At 41.2% G+C, this 13,663-nt stretch overlaps 1 protein-coding gene across 2 annotated transcripts in view; it reads right to left on the bottom strand.

Annotated features, from left to right (window-relative positions):
• adam12b (ADAM metallopeptidase domain 12b) overlaps window positions 1–13,663 on the bottom strand; it is a 73,529-nt gene that overhangs the window by 4,515 nt on the left and 55,351 nt on the right. The window contains exons 13-21 of one of the 2 annotated variants that reach the window (XM_018696914.2): window positions 12,755–12,844; window positions 11,781–11,976; window positions 11,556–11,664; window positions 10,865–11,063; window positions 8,880–8,957; window positions 6,800–6,908; window positions 6,241–6,427; window positions 4,812–4,920; window positions 3,029–3,280 (exon numbers count right to left, since the gene is read on the bottom strand). In XM_018696914.2, the coding sequence (XP_018552430.1) occupies window positions 3,029–3,280; window positions 4,812–4,920; window positions 6,241–6,427; window positions 6,800–6,908; window positions 8,880–8,957; window positions 10,865–11,063; window positions 11,556–11,664; window positions 11,781–11,976; window positions 12,755–12,844 (1,329 nt within the window). The remainder of the gene's footprint in view (window positions 1–3,028; window positions 3,281–4,811; window positions 4,921–6,240; window positions 6,428–6,799; window positions 6,909–8,879; window positions 8,958–10,864; window positions 11,064–11,555; window positions 11,665–11,780; window positions 11,977–12,754; window positions 12,845–13,663) is intronic. The other variant, XM_018696915.2, reaches the window with a different exon arrangement.

The following is a 13,663-nucleotide window of genomic DNA, read 5'->3' as shown; positions in this document are numbered from 1 at the left end:
TTCAAAATGAAGGATTGCACTGTCCTCTGTGGCTTGAGAAAGATCTATGAGCCCTTGGGCTTACAAGCACCTTTCAAAACCCACCGGAGGAACTGAAAAATGCGTGGTCGTCTGGCCAAAAACAAAGCTATTTTTCTAAGTTCCTGAAAAGATGACATTTTGGAAAGGCATGACTTTTACTCCTCAGCGGCGTGATGCTGCAGTCTGCTTTTGCAGTGCACCTGAACGGGGGTTAGAGCTTATTTGCCTCACATTTATTTGACTCTACAGGTATCTGATATGTGTTTTTCCTTCAGCCGAACAAGATAATAACAAGCGCCTCTGTTTGTAAAAATTCTCAGCTCCCTTACTGTTTGCTTTTCATACACTGCCTCATTGTAATAAATGCAGGATAGGCTTTATTCTCCTGGAAAGCCTGCGACATTAATGGGGTGCTGTCGGCACGGAGGCACAAGACAGCCTGTGGAAAAAGTCTTTTAAAACAAGACATATTGGCACAGACAGCAGGGGAGGTTGTGTCAAGTATTACAATAAGCTTGTAATACACTTTCTCTTCAAGGATTGATGTCCTGTACGTCCTTGCTGGCCTGTTATTAAATCTCAACAGATTCCTCTCTTCTGTTTCTGACCTACATGCGGCGTCTCTGCTTGCTCCATCTGTTTCATTACAGCGAAATGAGCTAGTAGATATTAGCAGGTAGCAGGATTTCATTGTTTTGGCAGGCCAGTGAGCAGCCTATTTATAAAGCAAACAGTGGCCTTTCAGCTAAAGTGCATCTTTAGTTGGCACATGTTCAGAACAATCATGGGTGATATGCTGGACACCAGAAAACCATCCGAAACTGGATATCGTGCCAGTTGTTCCTGCAGCTCAGTGGAACAAGTACTCAGGCCATTTACTTAAGTGGCAATACAGCAATGTAAAGTACTCTATTAAAAGTAAAGGTCCTGCATTTAAAATCCTACTTAAATAAAAGTACTATAGATTGTTAATTCATCTGCGTGTAAGAAGCATTTTACTGCTGCAGTGCAGTGGGTCATGACCTAGGGGTCGCACCCCTCCAATGGGCCACCAGATAAATTGGAGAGGTCATGACATGATTACTGGGAAAGGAAAAAAACAAAAAACAAAGCTCTGCTACTTTTTTTGGGACTTTCTCTCTAATCTCTGCCTTTTGGGAGGTACTGAAAATTTTTTACCACACTTACCTTCAAATCACTTATTTCAAAGGAAGAATCTAAGATTTTTAAAGCAGTAATGTCTCTCATAGACATCTGAAATGTGACAAGAACTAGACATCATTTTCTTGTAAGGGCTTCCCCGCTAAAACCGTTGGGAACCTCTGGTTTAATCCTTAACAATTTATTGTATTTTATAAGCTCATTATATATTTTTTATGTTAAATATTAATTTGAAAAGTTACATGTAACTGTAGCTGTAAATTACATGCAGTGAAGTGAAAAGTAGCCTTTGATATTTGCTTCCAAGAGGTTGTGAAGTCGAGGTATAAAGGTACTTGAACTTCACTTAAGTACAGCAGTTGAGTAAACATACTTCGTTACTTTGCACAAAATGATTAATGTTGGAGGTATAAAAACTGGATCTCTACACCCATCCCTCTAAGTCCTTCATGCTCTGGCTTCACATCTGGGATTATGTTCTACTCTTTATCCAACAGAGACAAAGTGTCACATCACAAAGCTGATGTCTTCATCTTCTTCTTTTTTTAAAATGCAGCTCACATCTGCCAATTTCCCAAGCTCACAGAGAGCCGACAAGTCTTCCTTGCTGTGCTGGTACATGAACGGATCAGGATTTGGATCCAGCACCAGAGCAGACAGATGGATTTACTATCTCCACTGCATCCAATACTGCTGGCTCAGCAGAAAGCGGCGCCTTACTCAGGAGTTGGGTCACGGTGGGTGGGGTGGGGGGGGGGATTGAATTTTGCTGTCGATATGTGGGCAAGCAAGCCGACCGCAGTGCAGAAATGCAGCGAGTTCTGGTATCCAACACTTTGCTACAACCTTTAAAAATGACCATACAGGTGGCTGTGCAAGTTTTAGACCATTAACTACAATTTGCATATATTCTACATTACTGCAGAACATTTTTAAAGAGTGCCTAGGTTTTCAGATTGATTTCCTACCTTTTATTCCATCTCAGTGGTTTCTGTTAATTTCAGTATGGTTCAGTATGAAAATCAAAGACATAAAATTAGTTTGACAGAAGTAATCCATCACAGTGGGCACCTCTGCTTTATTTATTGTTAAACTTACATGTACTGTCAAGCGGCAATGCAGCGTGAGCAGGGTCTACTTTTAAAACACTTCATCTGTATGTCCAAGGAATCTGGGATGTCTGAGAAATTAGTAAATCCACTTTATGTTACAACGCCCATTTTTGGGTGCGATTTCCTGACAACATATTACCTCAACCTTGAAAATGTAGTTGTGGTTGAAGGCAACTCGGAGGAGAAGTCATTAAAGTGCTCACCAGAAAAATGGAAATGTAAACATCTACAATTCAATCACTGGGCAAACTTCATCTGCTGAGGAGGACCTTGTAATACGACTGAATGCTCCAGAACGGTGAAATTGTTTTGTTTACATCCTAGCCCATGATGCCTTTTTTGGCAGCTGACTCACATGTCTGATGTCAGTTTGCCCTTAAACGCACCACCAAGGATTCATTACGATCCAGCGAGCCAAATGAGAATGTAACTGACATACAAAGAAGCGACCAAAACGTTCACTGTGACCTATTTAGAGCAAGTTTCAAGTCTCAGCAGGTTCATTTTCATACTTTATATACTGCAGTAGGAACCTATGGTATGGTTTAGAAAATAGCAGGAGTAATGTACGTTAAAATATTAATGGGCTATGCCATACACATGGTCCATTAAAGCTGTGGTCTATGAAAATAAATTGCCACTTTAAACTATTACAAGACAATTTCTTTTCTTTGTAGAATTTATGAATTCTTGAGTCAACATGCAAACATTCATCAACATTTCTGCAAACAAACCTGGTCTACTCTGTACGACGGCTGCTGGCGAGGCAGACTGAGAAAAGGTGGCACTCGTGGTGGTGACAGGGGCGTGTGGGCAGGCAGGACCCTGTGGTTGGCCGGAAGAGGGGGCAGGGTGGGCTGGCCCACGCTCAGAGACACCGGCATGGGCTGGCTGATGTGCAGGGGCTGGTAGATGGGCAGTCTGCGCAGGCTGTGGGAGTGGAAGTTGTGCGGAGGGAGGAGAGGCTCGGCGCTCAGGAGAGATGGCTGGAAAGGAGGATGAGAGGAAGTTAGTTTGGTAATTCCATCAGGTATCTGTTATGGCAACGCTTGCAGGTGTTTTTCACAGCTGATGGTTTGACTTGTCATTGCAGGAAAACAGCCAGTGTCACTAAAAGCGTTAATGATGGCTGTGTTCTACTCAAGTGTCCCAGCAAGACAATAAAGACAAAACTGAAGCAGTAAAGTGTGGCAGCTAAATGGAATGTTTAATTTTATTATTCAAACCTGAGCTTTCCCACTGTGACGTGCCAAAATGTCTTCAGTGACTGTTTAAACACTCTTGTCTTCTGCTCTCACTACCCAAGATAATATTATACCCCCTAAAATTTACTTTAACAGATTTGTCAAAATTGACAAATATTTGCTGGTTCAGGCTTCTCAAATGCATTTTTTTTTTTTACTGTTCTGTTGCTGTTCTTTTATATTGCTTTAAATCCTTTTTGATCAGCCATAAAGGCTGTGGGAAATTATGAAATGAATTTCACTATTTTCTAGATAGATAAAGCAATACAATAATAAATACATAAAATGATCATTAAAATGATTGTTAGTCGTGGCTTTTGAGGTGTAGTGCAGGTGTACAAAGTAAAATTCCACCTCAGTCATAAAGCTGTGCTTAGTGTGAAACAGCTGATGTCAGAGTCAGTCGTAAAACTGGAAAGCAACATTATTAGATATGACGTTCTGAAAATGTAAAAGCCAAAAGTCTGACCACATGTCCTGACCAGCTGTTACCCCTCCGCTCCAGAACAAACTAATAACACCTAAAATGGCCAGAAAGGATTTGGCTGCTGGACAACGCACACACACACCAAACTGACATCTGGGCACCAGAATGACCACAGGCTGAAGCAACCATTCTGGTGGATGGTGCACTGCTAAAGATAAACTGGATAGACTGCTGCGCTTCTATACACAGTTGCTGCAGATACAGACCAGTTCAAACACAATCCAGATCCACATACACACGCTCATGCATATAAATGCCTTTGCCTTTAGTTCGTCATGGACATGCAAATGATAGGTAATCTCCCTCTGTGCTTATCATTTCCAACAAACAAATCAAAACCTATTCTCTTCCTCTGTATGAATCAATCTACTCTGCTCCCTCCTCATAAAAAAATCTTTCCATCACAAACAAATATTAAACAGGCTCGAATAACAACATCCTGAGTCTCATTTAATGCTGCTATCTCTCAATTAAAGTTTCTCTGCATCCTGTCAACAAAAGCTCCGTAATTAATATTTCATCTTGGAGAGAGATATAGTGAGGCTGAATCAATCACCGCTTGTAGTCATCTCGCTTTGTCGACAAGCTTGGAAGCATGACAACTCTAAACCAAGGCTTGGCTGCAGGTTAGTGGAAATATTATTACAATAGACATCAAATCAAATGTATATAGTATGCATACAGCATACATATGCAAATGTACAGTATAATGTATGCGTATCTTATGGGTGTATGCCAAGTTGCTTGACAGATGCAGTAACAGACAGATTGTAGAGAGGGACTCACCTTGTAAATGCTGGCTCCGGAGGGTTTGGGTGGAGGTTTACGCTGTGGTGTGGGCCTGTACATGGACTGAGTCCTGATGGGGCTGGTTGGCCTGTTGGCCTCCACAGATCTGCAAGCACAAGAAAAGAACTTAAAGACCCAGAGAAACTATTTTCTCAATCAGGTTCTTGTTGTGAGTGACATGGTTCTACGTGTACACACAATTTTCTTCTCTCTTTTGTAACTCTTTCTTTTCTTGTATGTATCTATGTCTTTGTCATTGCTTTCTCACTACTCTGACATGGGGAAACAGGTGACATCAAGTATTTCTACGCACCAATCAGAATTTAGCAAGATTTGAGGCTACTGTCAATCAAATGTGAGCAAACCATAGCAACACAGTCCTGAATTTTTGTTAAACATCATAAGTGTTATCTTCTAAGCTGTTTATAATTGAAAGTAAAGGCCTGTTTTGCTCATTTATATAAACATGAACAGTTTCAGATAAATACAGTAATTTATATGGTTTAAGTATCAAAGTTTATTCTTGGCCTCAGAAATACTAATTTGACCATTTGTTAAAATCATTTTGAGTGGGGGAGGAAGTGAGAACAGGTCCCAGCAAATTGTTTTGGTTAAGATTTACTCTACAAGTTTAATTTCTTAACGATTTCCACAGAAGGAACTCTGTCATTTGGTACCAATTATAGAGAAAACATACATTTCCTTGAGGAGCAAATCAATTTAAACAACAGTAAATCCTGATTCATTATTTTTTGTTATTGGACTATTTATTTTCCAAACGTGCTAAATTATATGCTGTGCACTGATTAAAAATCTACACTAGCAATTCAGAGTTGATCAGCTGAAACTGTACAGTCTCCATTTTCCTGTGGCATTAATGTCAGATTACAGAGTTCTTTCAAGGAAACTTCCTGGAAATTATGAGAAAATATTAGGATATCAAGTATCTGTAAAATAATATGTTACTAATTTATTAAATTCTGGTGCTTTTAATTCCATTTGGATCATATATTACAATTTCAAGATAAGCTGCACATTTAGCTGTTGAGAAATCTTTGCACTTAAACTAGTTTAGCAACGTAGCAACATAAATGTTTTCCTTACAAAAAGAGGGATTTATTTTACTTGCCAATTAATGTACAGCAACTCAGGTGCAACCAAGCTAAAAACTGATAAAAAGTATCTATAAACTTGTGTCTGTAAAAATTATACACTGGCATGAACTTCATGAGTTACACCTTTAAAATGATGCAACAATTTCACTTTAAAACAAGAGAGCAGAAAAAAGAACTTAACTTGTGATGTTAATCCAGTAACTGAAATTTCTCATGGGATTTTTTTCTTGCTATAGTCTGAGCATCCTAACAAGACTGTGCTGAAAGCAAACCTCACTGCTTCTCTTATGTTTCATGAGGAGACACGTCACCTGAGCTTCTCCAAGGTGCTCTTCTTATTGGTGAAGAGGAGTCGCAGCAGAGTCTTCCTCTTCAGAAAGATGATTACGGTGGCTACCAGGAGGCTGACCAGGGTAACCAGGATTGCCACAGTGATGACCACACTGTCAGCTGATGCCATATATGACAACACGCACATTAATACACACACACGGACATCTACAGCACAGAACGATGACAGGACATGACGCAAAGACCGTTACAGCTAGGGCCACGGTCAGCAGCACAGTATGAGATTCACATTTCTCTGCTTCATTTCTGCTCTTTACTCTACGGACTTAAACGAATTTTCTTCTTCCTTTAAAACTACAGACTCTGCATTTTAATGTATTGCTGGGTGGAAGGGGAGTTGTGTTTTTCTAGGAAAGTTATAGTCCGGTCCAAACCACACATTAATCCAGTACTGACTCCGCAAGAAAGAGATGTACAAGGTGCAGCTGGTGCAGCTCTGTGTTGTTGCTTATTTCTGAGATACTGCTGTTGTCTCTCTGCCTAGATGAGAGAGGATAGAAATTAGACCATCCACACTACCTGCTAGTCTCATTGGCCCGCTGTCAACGCTCCCACCGAAGCCACCTTTCTCACAGAACGGAGGGGCCCAGTGTGCTTCACAGTGGCAGTTCTTCTTGTTGTTGCACACCTGCAAACAAGTTAGTTTTACTGTTAATTACATGCTACATTGATACTTCCCTTCTTCTACATCAAACACGATCAAAAAGCATTTGTATTCCTACCAGCTTAAACTCCAGGTATAAATGATGCATTGCCCTCTACAAAGGGTCTACACCCCAAATAAAAGTGAGAATTGAAATGGTTTATTTTTTGTAAATAAACCACTCCTGCTCAGTTAGTCTGAGTGACTTTCAATAGAATAAGGACACTGGTTCTGCATTTGTGTGCGTGCACACAAGTGTGTGTTATAATAGATAAAACATGTGCATGGGAGAGTCCATCCCCGTAAAAGCCTCAGGTTTCCAGTGCAGAAGTTTGATCCAGGAGGATTCCCTGGCGAGGTAACGTGGTCCAGCTGTCAGTCGGTGGGAGGATGGAGAGGGGAGGGTGGGGTGGTTGCAGAGGGAGTTGCGCAGCTGTGGGGGAATTTACATTTAGCACAGACACACGGTCAAGTGCCTTCCCTGCCTCCAGGCCATGGATACTTCACACTGGGTGACGGGGTTAAGAGGCACTTGGGGGCTCAGAGGGAGTTATGATTTGGGGGGGGAGTTTTATGTGCACACAAAGGGAAATATTTCTATAATGCAATATGGACAAACACTGGCGCAAACACAATCTGTTAATTTCATCAGAGGGAAAGGGTAACATTATCTTTCTCATCTCTTTTGTAGAGTTAATGCTCAAGATACACAAAATGTGAAAGGCACCTAATTCTTTAAAATCCTGTTGAGCTCCTAACTGCTAACTAAGGAAGAAATAATTTAATATATCTAAAGACACCTCATATATTTGAAACAGCAACCACAGTCAATCAGTGAATGTTATATTGACTGCACAACCAGCTTCTTATGCCAATATATTTGACACACCAGAAAAGCTCACGTATCACAGTTTGAGCTAGCTGAAATGGGTAAAAGGGTACAGGAAAGCTAAAGCAACACAAACTTAATCAGCAACAAATGTAGATACCAATGAACCTGAATACAGTAGATACATGCCCAGATAAAATAATATTAATTCCCACAGTAAGTTAAGCAAATTCTTCTGGCCCCATGTGCGATGTCAAACAAACTGATTTGGAAAATATTTCCACAGGAGAGAAGATGCAGCTCAGGTCCACACTCTTAATGGGAAACCACTTCTTTGTAACTCATATTCTCCTGCAGAGTCATTTTTTATATGATTATTTTTGTTGCAGTGAGCCAGTCTACCGGCAGCTACAACTTTATTTGTTATTTTGTTATTGTTGATTTGGTTCAGGTTTGTTTGGTCAGTTGCGTGGGAGAAAGAACAAGTTTAAAGAATACACACCTTTAGGATCACAGCTTTGATTTCTCCTTGTAGATAATCTCTACGCCATCAATAGCTATAACTGACAGAGAAGATCAGAGGGTACTGCAAACTGGGTACTGCAAACTAATTTAGCCCTTGAGTGTTTGAATCGCTGAACTAAACAACAAAATAAATAGAACATAAAAGCACCACTTGCTGAATTATTAATAAGAGGGAAAGACTGAGCATTTTTTTGGCAGGAAGTGTTACTTTTATGCTGCAACAGAACTACAATTGTGGTCTCCACCTGCAGTGCTGCACTGTGTCTTCTCTCTCTATATAGTCAAAAGATGATGGACAACACCTAAGATGACCATAAATGATGTTGTTAAACTGGATTGATTTAACCTCAGTGGGACAATGAAGATTGATTGTACCTAATAGGAGGAGCTGCCATAACTCACAGGCTGCACTGTAAACACACTGTTGCTCTGCTATTGTGTGCAATTACAGGGCAGTAAGATGGACTTAATTTTGCTCAACTGGTCAAAAATCGACTAAACAGATAAATACAAAATCCTCAGCAGGCTTGTAACTACTGTTTCGCAGGCTTCTGTGCATAATTCAACACTAAATATTGAGCTAAAAGGTGCTTTGCACTCACCCCACGTCCATTGCACTTCCCAGAGCACTCATGCACACCAAAGACACTGACATTCTGGCACTGCCGATTTAGGCACACCTATAACAGGAAAAGCATCATTAAGTAATTTTAAGAGGTGCAGAATTAGGAGACCAATGAAGTCGAACACAACAACGAACACTAAAATAGAAGAGGTGTGTAGAGTTCTATGGCACAACTGGACAACATCCAGTCTTGCATGTGCACAGGTTTAGTGTCCGTAAGATAAAGTAGCATGTGCATAATTGACACCTGCTGATTGCTCTCACAGTACAGTTGTAATTTGCTCTTTTATTATAGAATTAACAAAAAATATTGTAAAACGTAAATCAATATGAATTAACATGGAATTTAAATACAATTGTAAATGCTACATACAATTTTTAAGACTGACACAAAGTTTTAACAACTCCTGAGGTGATGTTTGGTGGACATGTACCAAACTGAACCGTGTCTGCTTCAGGCAAAAGTGCAGAGTCGCCACTCAGGTAGCTGCACCACACATATCACAAGCATTAATGCAGCTCAGGGGTTCTGGACACAAAATGCACAATATGCTACATATCCTTGTAGAACAAAGAAAAACATCAGACTGGAAAAAGGCCAGCCTGTTGCTTTTATGTAGAAAATAAGGCCTGCATTAGGCAAAGCAGTTTTGGAGCTCTCATTTTCCTCAAACTCCCACTATTGTGTGGGCTGCCAACTTAATGCCCAGATTGGCATGGAAAACAGAAAACCTTTTTGAGAAGAACAAAAGCCCATGACAAAGACCCACCTTCGGGCCATCAACATTTCCAGATAATATGTGGAGCGAACACATGATTTGGGCTACTGTAGCCAGGATACAAGCTGACATGGCAGAAGGCCATTTTGTGCACAACACCAAAGAACTTTTCACACTGACAGCAAGTCCCTGAGGTAACTGAAAGAACTTATGGGGACTCTGAGGACTGTGGTTACCAATGCTGTTCAGGGCCAAATTTCAGCCACACACAGGCAGAGCTGTGGCCTTTCACAAGTTAAAGTCAAAGCTGTGGAGCGCAAATTCAGCCATCTGGTTGTGAGAACTGCTGAGCAGACGACATGGTTATCTGTCGAGAAGCAGAAAAACACTGTAAACCACTGCGACCTGGCCAAATCTGGACCATTTGTTAGACTTAACTGAGGTTCTGGGCTGGGAAGCTAACATCAAAAGACATACTGGTGCTATTGAGCTGTCTTAAAAATGTATGTTTATCTACTGATATAAAGCAGCAGAGGAGGTTAGTGAAACTGCCCATATGTGCCCCATATCATATGCTCTCACAACCAGTTTGCCATTAACGTAAGACCGAGTACAGGCACTGTTAGGAAGGAAGTGCTCCAGCCCAAAAGAGAGAGGCCTCTTGCTTGGCAGAAAAAAGTACTGATGTCACTGGTGTGGTAAGAGAGGTTTTAAGGGTGGCACATAGAGGGAGAAAAGCTGAGAGGCACACCTAATGAAATAAGGTTGCCATAAGAGTCTTTTCCACCCCTAAATGTAATATGTACATCACATATGGATCACTGGATTCACTCAGGAGTTAACTTCATTAGCCCTTTTCTTTAGGCTACCTCTCTGTGTCTGCCTTGGCTCCGTACTGCAGTACTGTGTGCTTGGCATCCAAGGGAATTTTATTCTGGGCTCATGCAGTTGTAATTTCAGGGGCCTCTAGAGAACAAATAGTATACCTGCACCCTGTGCTCACAGGATAATAAACAACAATCTCACAGCTACTTTAAAATTTATAGAAAGAGCATAAACTTTATGAATAATCAGAAAATTGCAGGGATGTCCTCAGGATGGTAGAGGCTTATATTTTTCCTGGTATATACAATACTTGGTAAAATGTGATTCAATATTGTATTGACCTTATCTTGATAATATAATGATAATAACTGAGTCACAGGCACTGTCTGTGCTACTCAATGATACACCGTTCCCTCACCATGCCATCTCCACACTTTGTACCAGCCAGAACCAGCCCAGGGTCTGGCATGTCATCACCCAGGTACACATGTGTCCCTCGACACAGAATACGCCCTCCCTCTTGCAGTGGGATGTTGGTCTCAATAGAAACGGCGTTTGTTCCGATCACTGGCCGGTTGGCTCCTCCCTGGCACTGGATTTTACCGCACTTTGCATCCCTGCGTACAACACACACAGAAACACACACGCGTGCACACAAATATTAAAAAAAAACACATTATGGGACACTTCATTAAAAGAAAGCCTAAAACATAAAGGCCTGTCAATGACAGACAAAGATAAGTAACTGTAGAGAAAGATGAAAAGACTGCTGAAGAGAGCTGCAGTGCTTCAGTCCTCCGGTCATTAAAGCAATTACGTCAATTAACAAAGAGCTTGATTACAGAATTCACCCAAAGGGAGAAGATCTTGAGAACAATTAGCTGACAAGAATAGCATGAAATGATTCATGAATACTTTCTTAGACCGTAATTAGCTACTATCTTGCTCAAATTACATTTTTCACCCGTGTAAACTTTTGTTTGAAGATCACATGTCAGATTCCACCACGTAATGATGATTGCTAATGACACCACTTAAGTTAATCAGTTGCGTTTTGCACAACAATTTCTCTGCACCTCTACCGCATCAGTGCAGCTGCAGAGCCTTACCTCGCATCGCATTTGGCAAAGGAGCCTTTGGAGTCCTTCCCACAATTCCCATAAGGATCCCCTGCAGAGTTGACTCGCTCGAAGCAGATCCCAGGGGCAGGCTTGGCTCCTGCACACAAACAAGGAAAAAAAACGAAATAGGATCATCAATATAAAGTGAAGGATATTAAAAATAAAAGTGAAGACTACACACACAGTCCAGCTTATTAGAAGCTGTTGATTTACCTGGTCCCCACAGGGTGATGCATTGCTGCTCATGAGTCTGGCAGATGCCGTTGTAGCAGTAGCCTTCGACGTTGTGGCAGGCGTGCCCATCATGCAGATAAACGTTGGCTGGGCAGTGAGGGTTGGCACCAGTACAGAACTCTGGCAAATCACAAGAGTTACTGGACTCTCGACACAGGGTGCCAGCCGGTTTGAGCTGTAAACACATACAGTGCAGTAGCAGGCAAGCAGTTAAAATGATTAAGAAGATCTGAGTTTGATTCTATATTTTCTCACAGCCTCTGCATTAAATGTTTTGTTGGACATTCCTTCAGTCATCACTTTGCATGGATGAATGTTGAATGTTTTATCATGTGTTCAAAGTGGGCTTGCCAAGACTGGAATGGAAAAGTGGGTTCTAGCTTATGTAGAACATTGTCCAATACTGATGTCACATGCCACAAGGTAAAACGTGCTTTCATGTAAAGCAAAGGAAAAGACTCATTCATTGAAATGAAGGTCTGAGCAGAAACATCTTTAAGGACATAAGGAGCAGACTCAATGCATTTAATCATCTTCAACAAACGTTCCGAGAAAGGACATACATCTGAGATATTTGCTGGAAAAAAAAGAAAAACATTTACATGTCAAAGCAAATACTTATAATAACAAGGTGGAAGCAAACTTTATGCAATCCAACCTGAGAACTTTTCCTCAATTGAAACCTGCCTTGACAAAGTTTGAAGAAACTGACCTGAGATATTAAATCATGTGCAAGGACGTACAATCATGAGGCTCTTAATATCCTACCAGAGAGAATTAATTGAAAAATGTCCATCTCTGCAGAGTAAAGCTTTGAAAATAAAATTTGAATATGAAGTTTCCAGTGGTTTTCAGCTATTAAGATGGTGTAAGTACATGTATATTGGGAAAAGAAGATCCAAAGTGGAAAGAGAATGCACGAGACAGACCCAGGCCTGCACGAAAAGTCTTACTCTGCAGTCTTCACAGCACTGTCCGTGGGCGCACACGGCATCTCCCTTGAGGGTGCAGGTGGTGGCGTTGCAGCACGGGTTCATACATTCCTGGGATGCGGGAAAGAAAACAAAATAGTTGACAACATGTGGACCTGATCAGCGCTGTGAAGATTCTCTGTCAGTTGGTTCCCGTCAGATCAAGACTTCCAGGTCAGGGGAGCACGCTTCCTGTCCGGGGGATTCCTGCCTTACTTCTCCCTGACCTGGAGACCTTTGAGAGGAGACATATTAACTGAAGATCATGTGTTCTGGATTTGGGGAATTCTTCAGACCTCTGTGTAAAGAGGAGCATGTTTAGTACGCCAACCCTTGTGAGGTCAGAGAAGTGGGAGCTGCAAGGCAGAGGAGCAAACGATAGGAATCAGGTATAGTAGTTGGAAGGGTTGTGTGTTAAGATCTTAAACTGAGATTTGATGTGGAAAGATGTGGCAGAGGGTATATTAAGGTATATTGGAAAGGAGCGGGAGTGGGATTTGAAAGCCCTTAAGAGGTGAGGATTGAAGCCACTTCACCACAACGACAAGATCAGTTGGCTGCTGGCAGAGAACGACAAGAGGAGAGAGGACATGTAAGGAGAAGTTGAAATGGGAATAATGCTATAAAAGACTTCAGGGAGGTGTTGCGATGTTTATTTTTTATTGGATGCCAAAACACATCAGCTTTGTTTTCCATGTAGTGTCACGCATTGCATTACTATCACGTAGAAAAAACAACTCCCACTATCATTTTTTTCTTCTCTCAACGTGGCTGTTTTGCTTGTGGGGCTCTAAGGTAATGAAAAGATGCGTGGAAGGCTGGGGAACTGGAGGCAGCTGGATTGTTGGATGTCTAATTTTCAGTTGATGTGTTTTTTTTATGAGTCTGGCT

The sequence above is a fragment of the Lates calcarifer genome, linkage group LG16_LG22, assembly GCF_001640805.2.
Source record: "Lates calcarifer isolate ASB-BC8 linkage group LG16_LG22, TLL_Latcal_v3, whole genome shotgun sequence".
NCBI classification, from domain to species: domain Eukaryota; kingdom Metazoa; phylum Chordata; class Actinopteri; family Centropomidae; genus Lates; species Lates calcarifer.
This window is presented reverse-complemented; position numbering and strand designations above follow the sequence as displayed.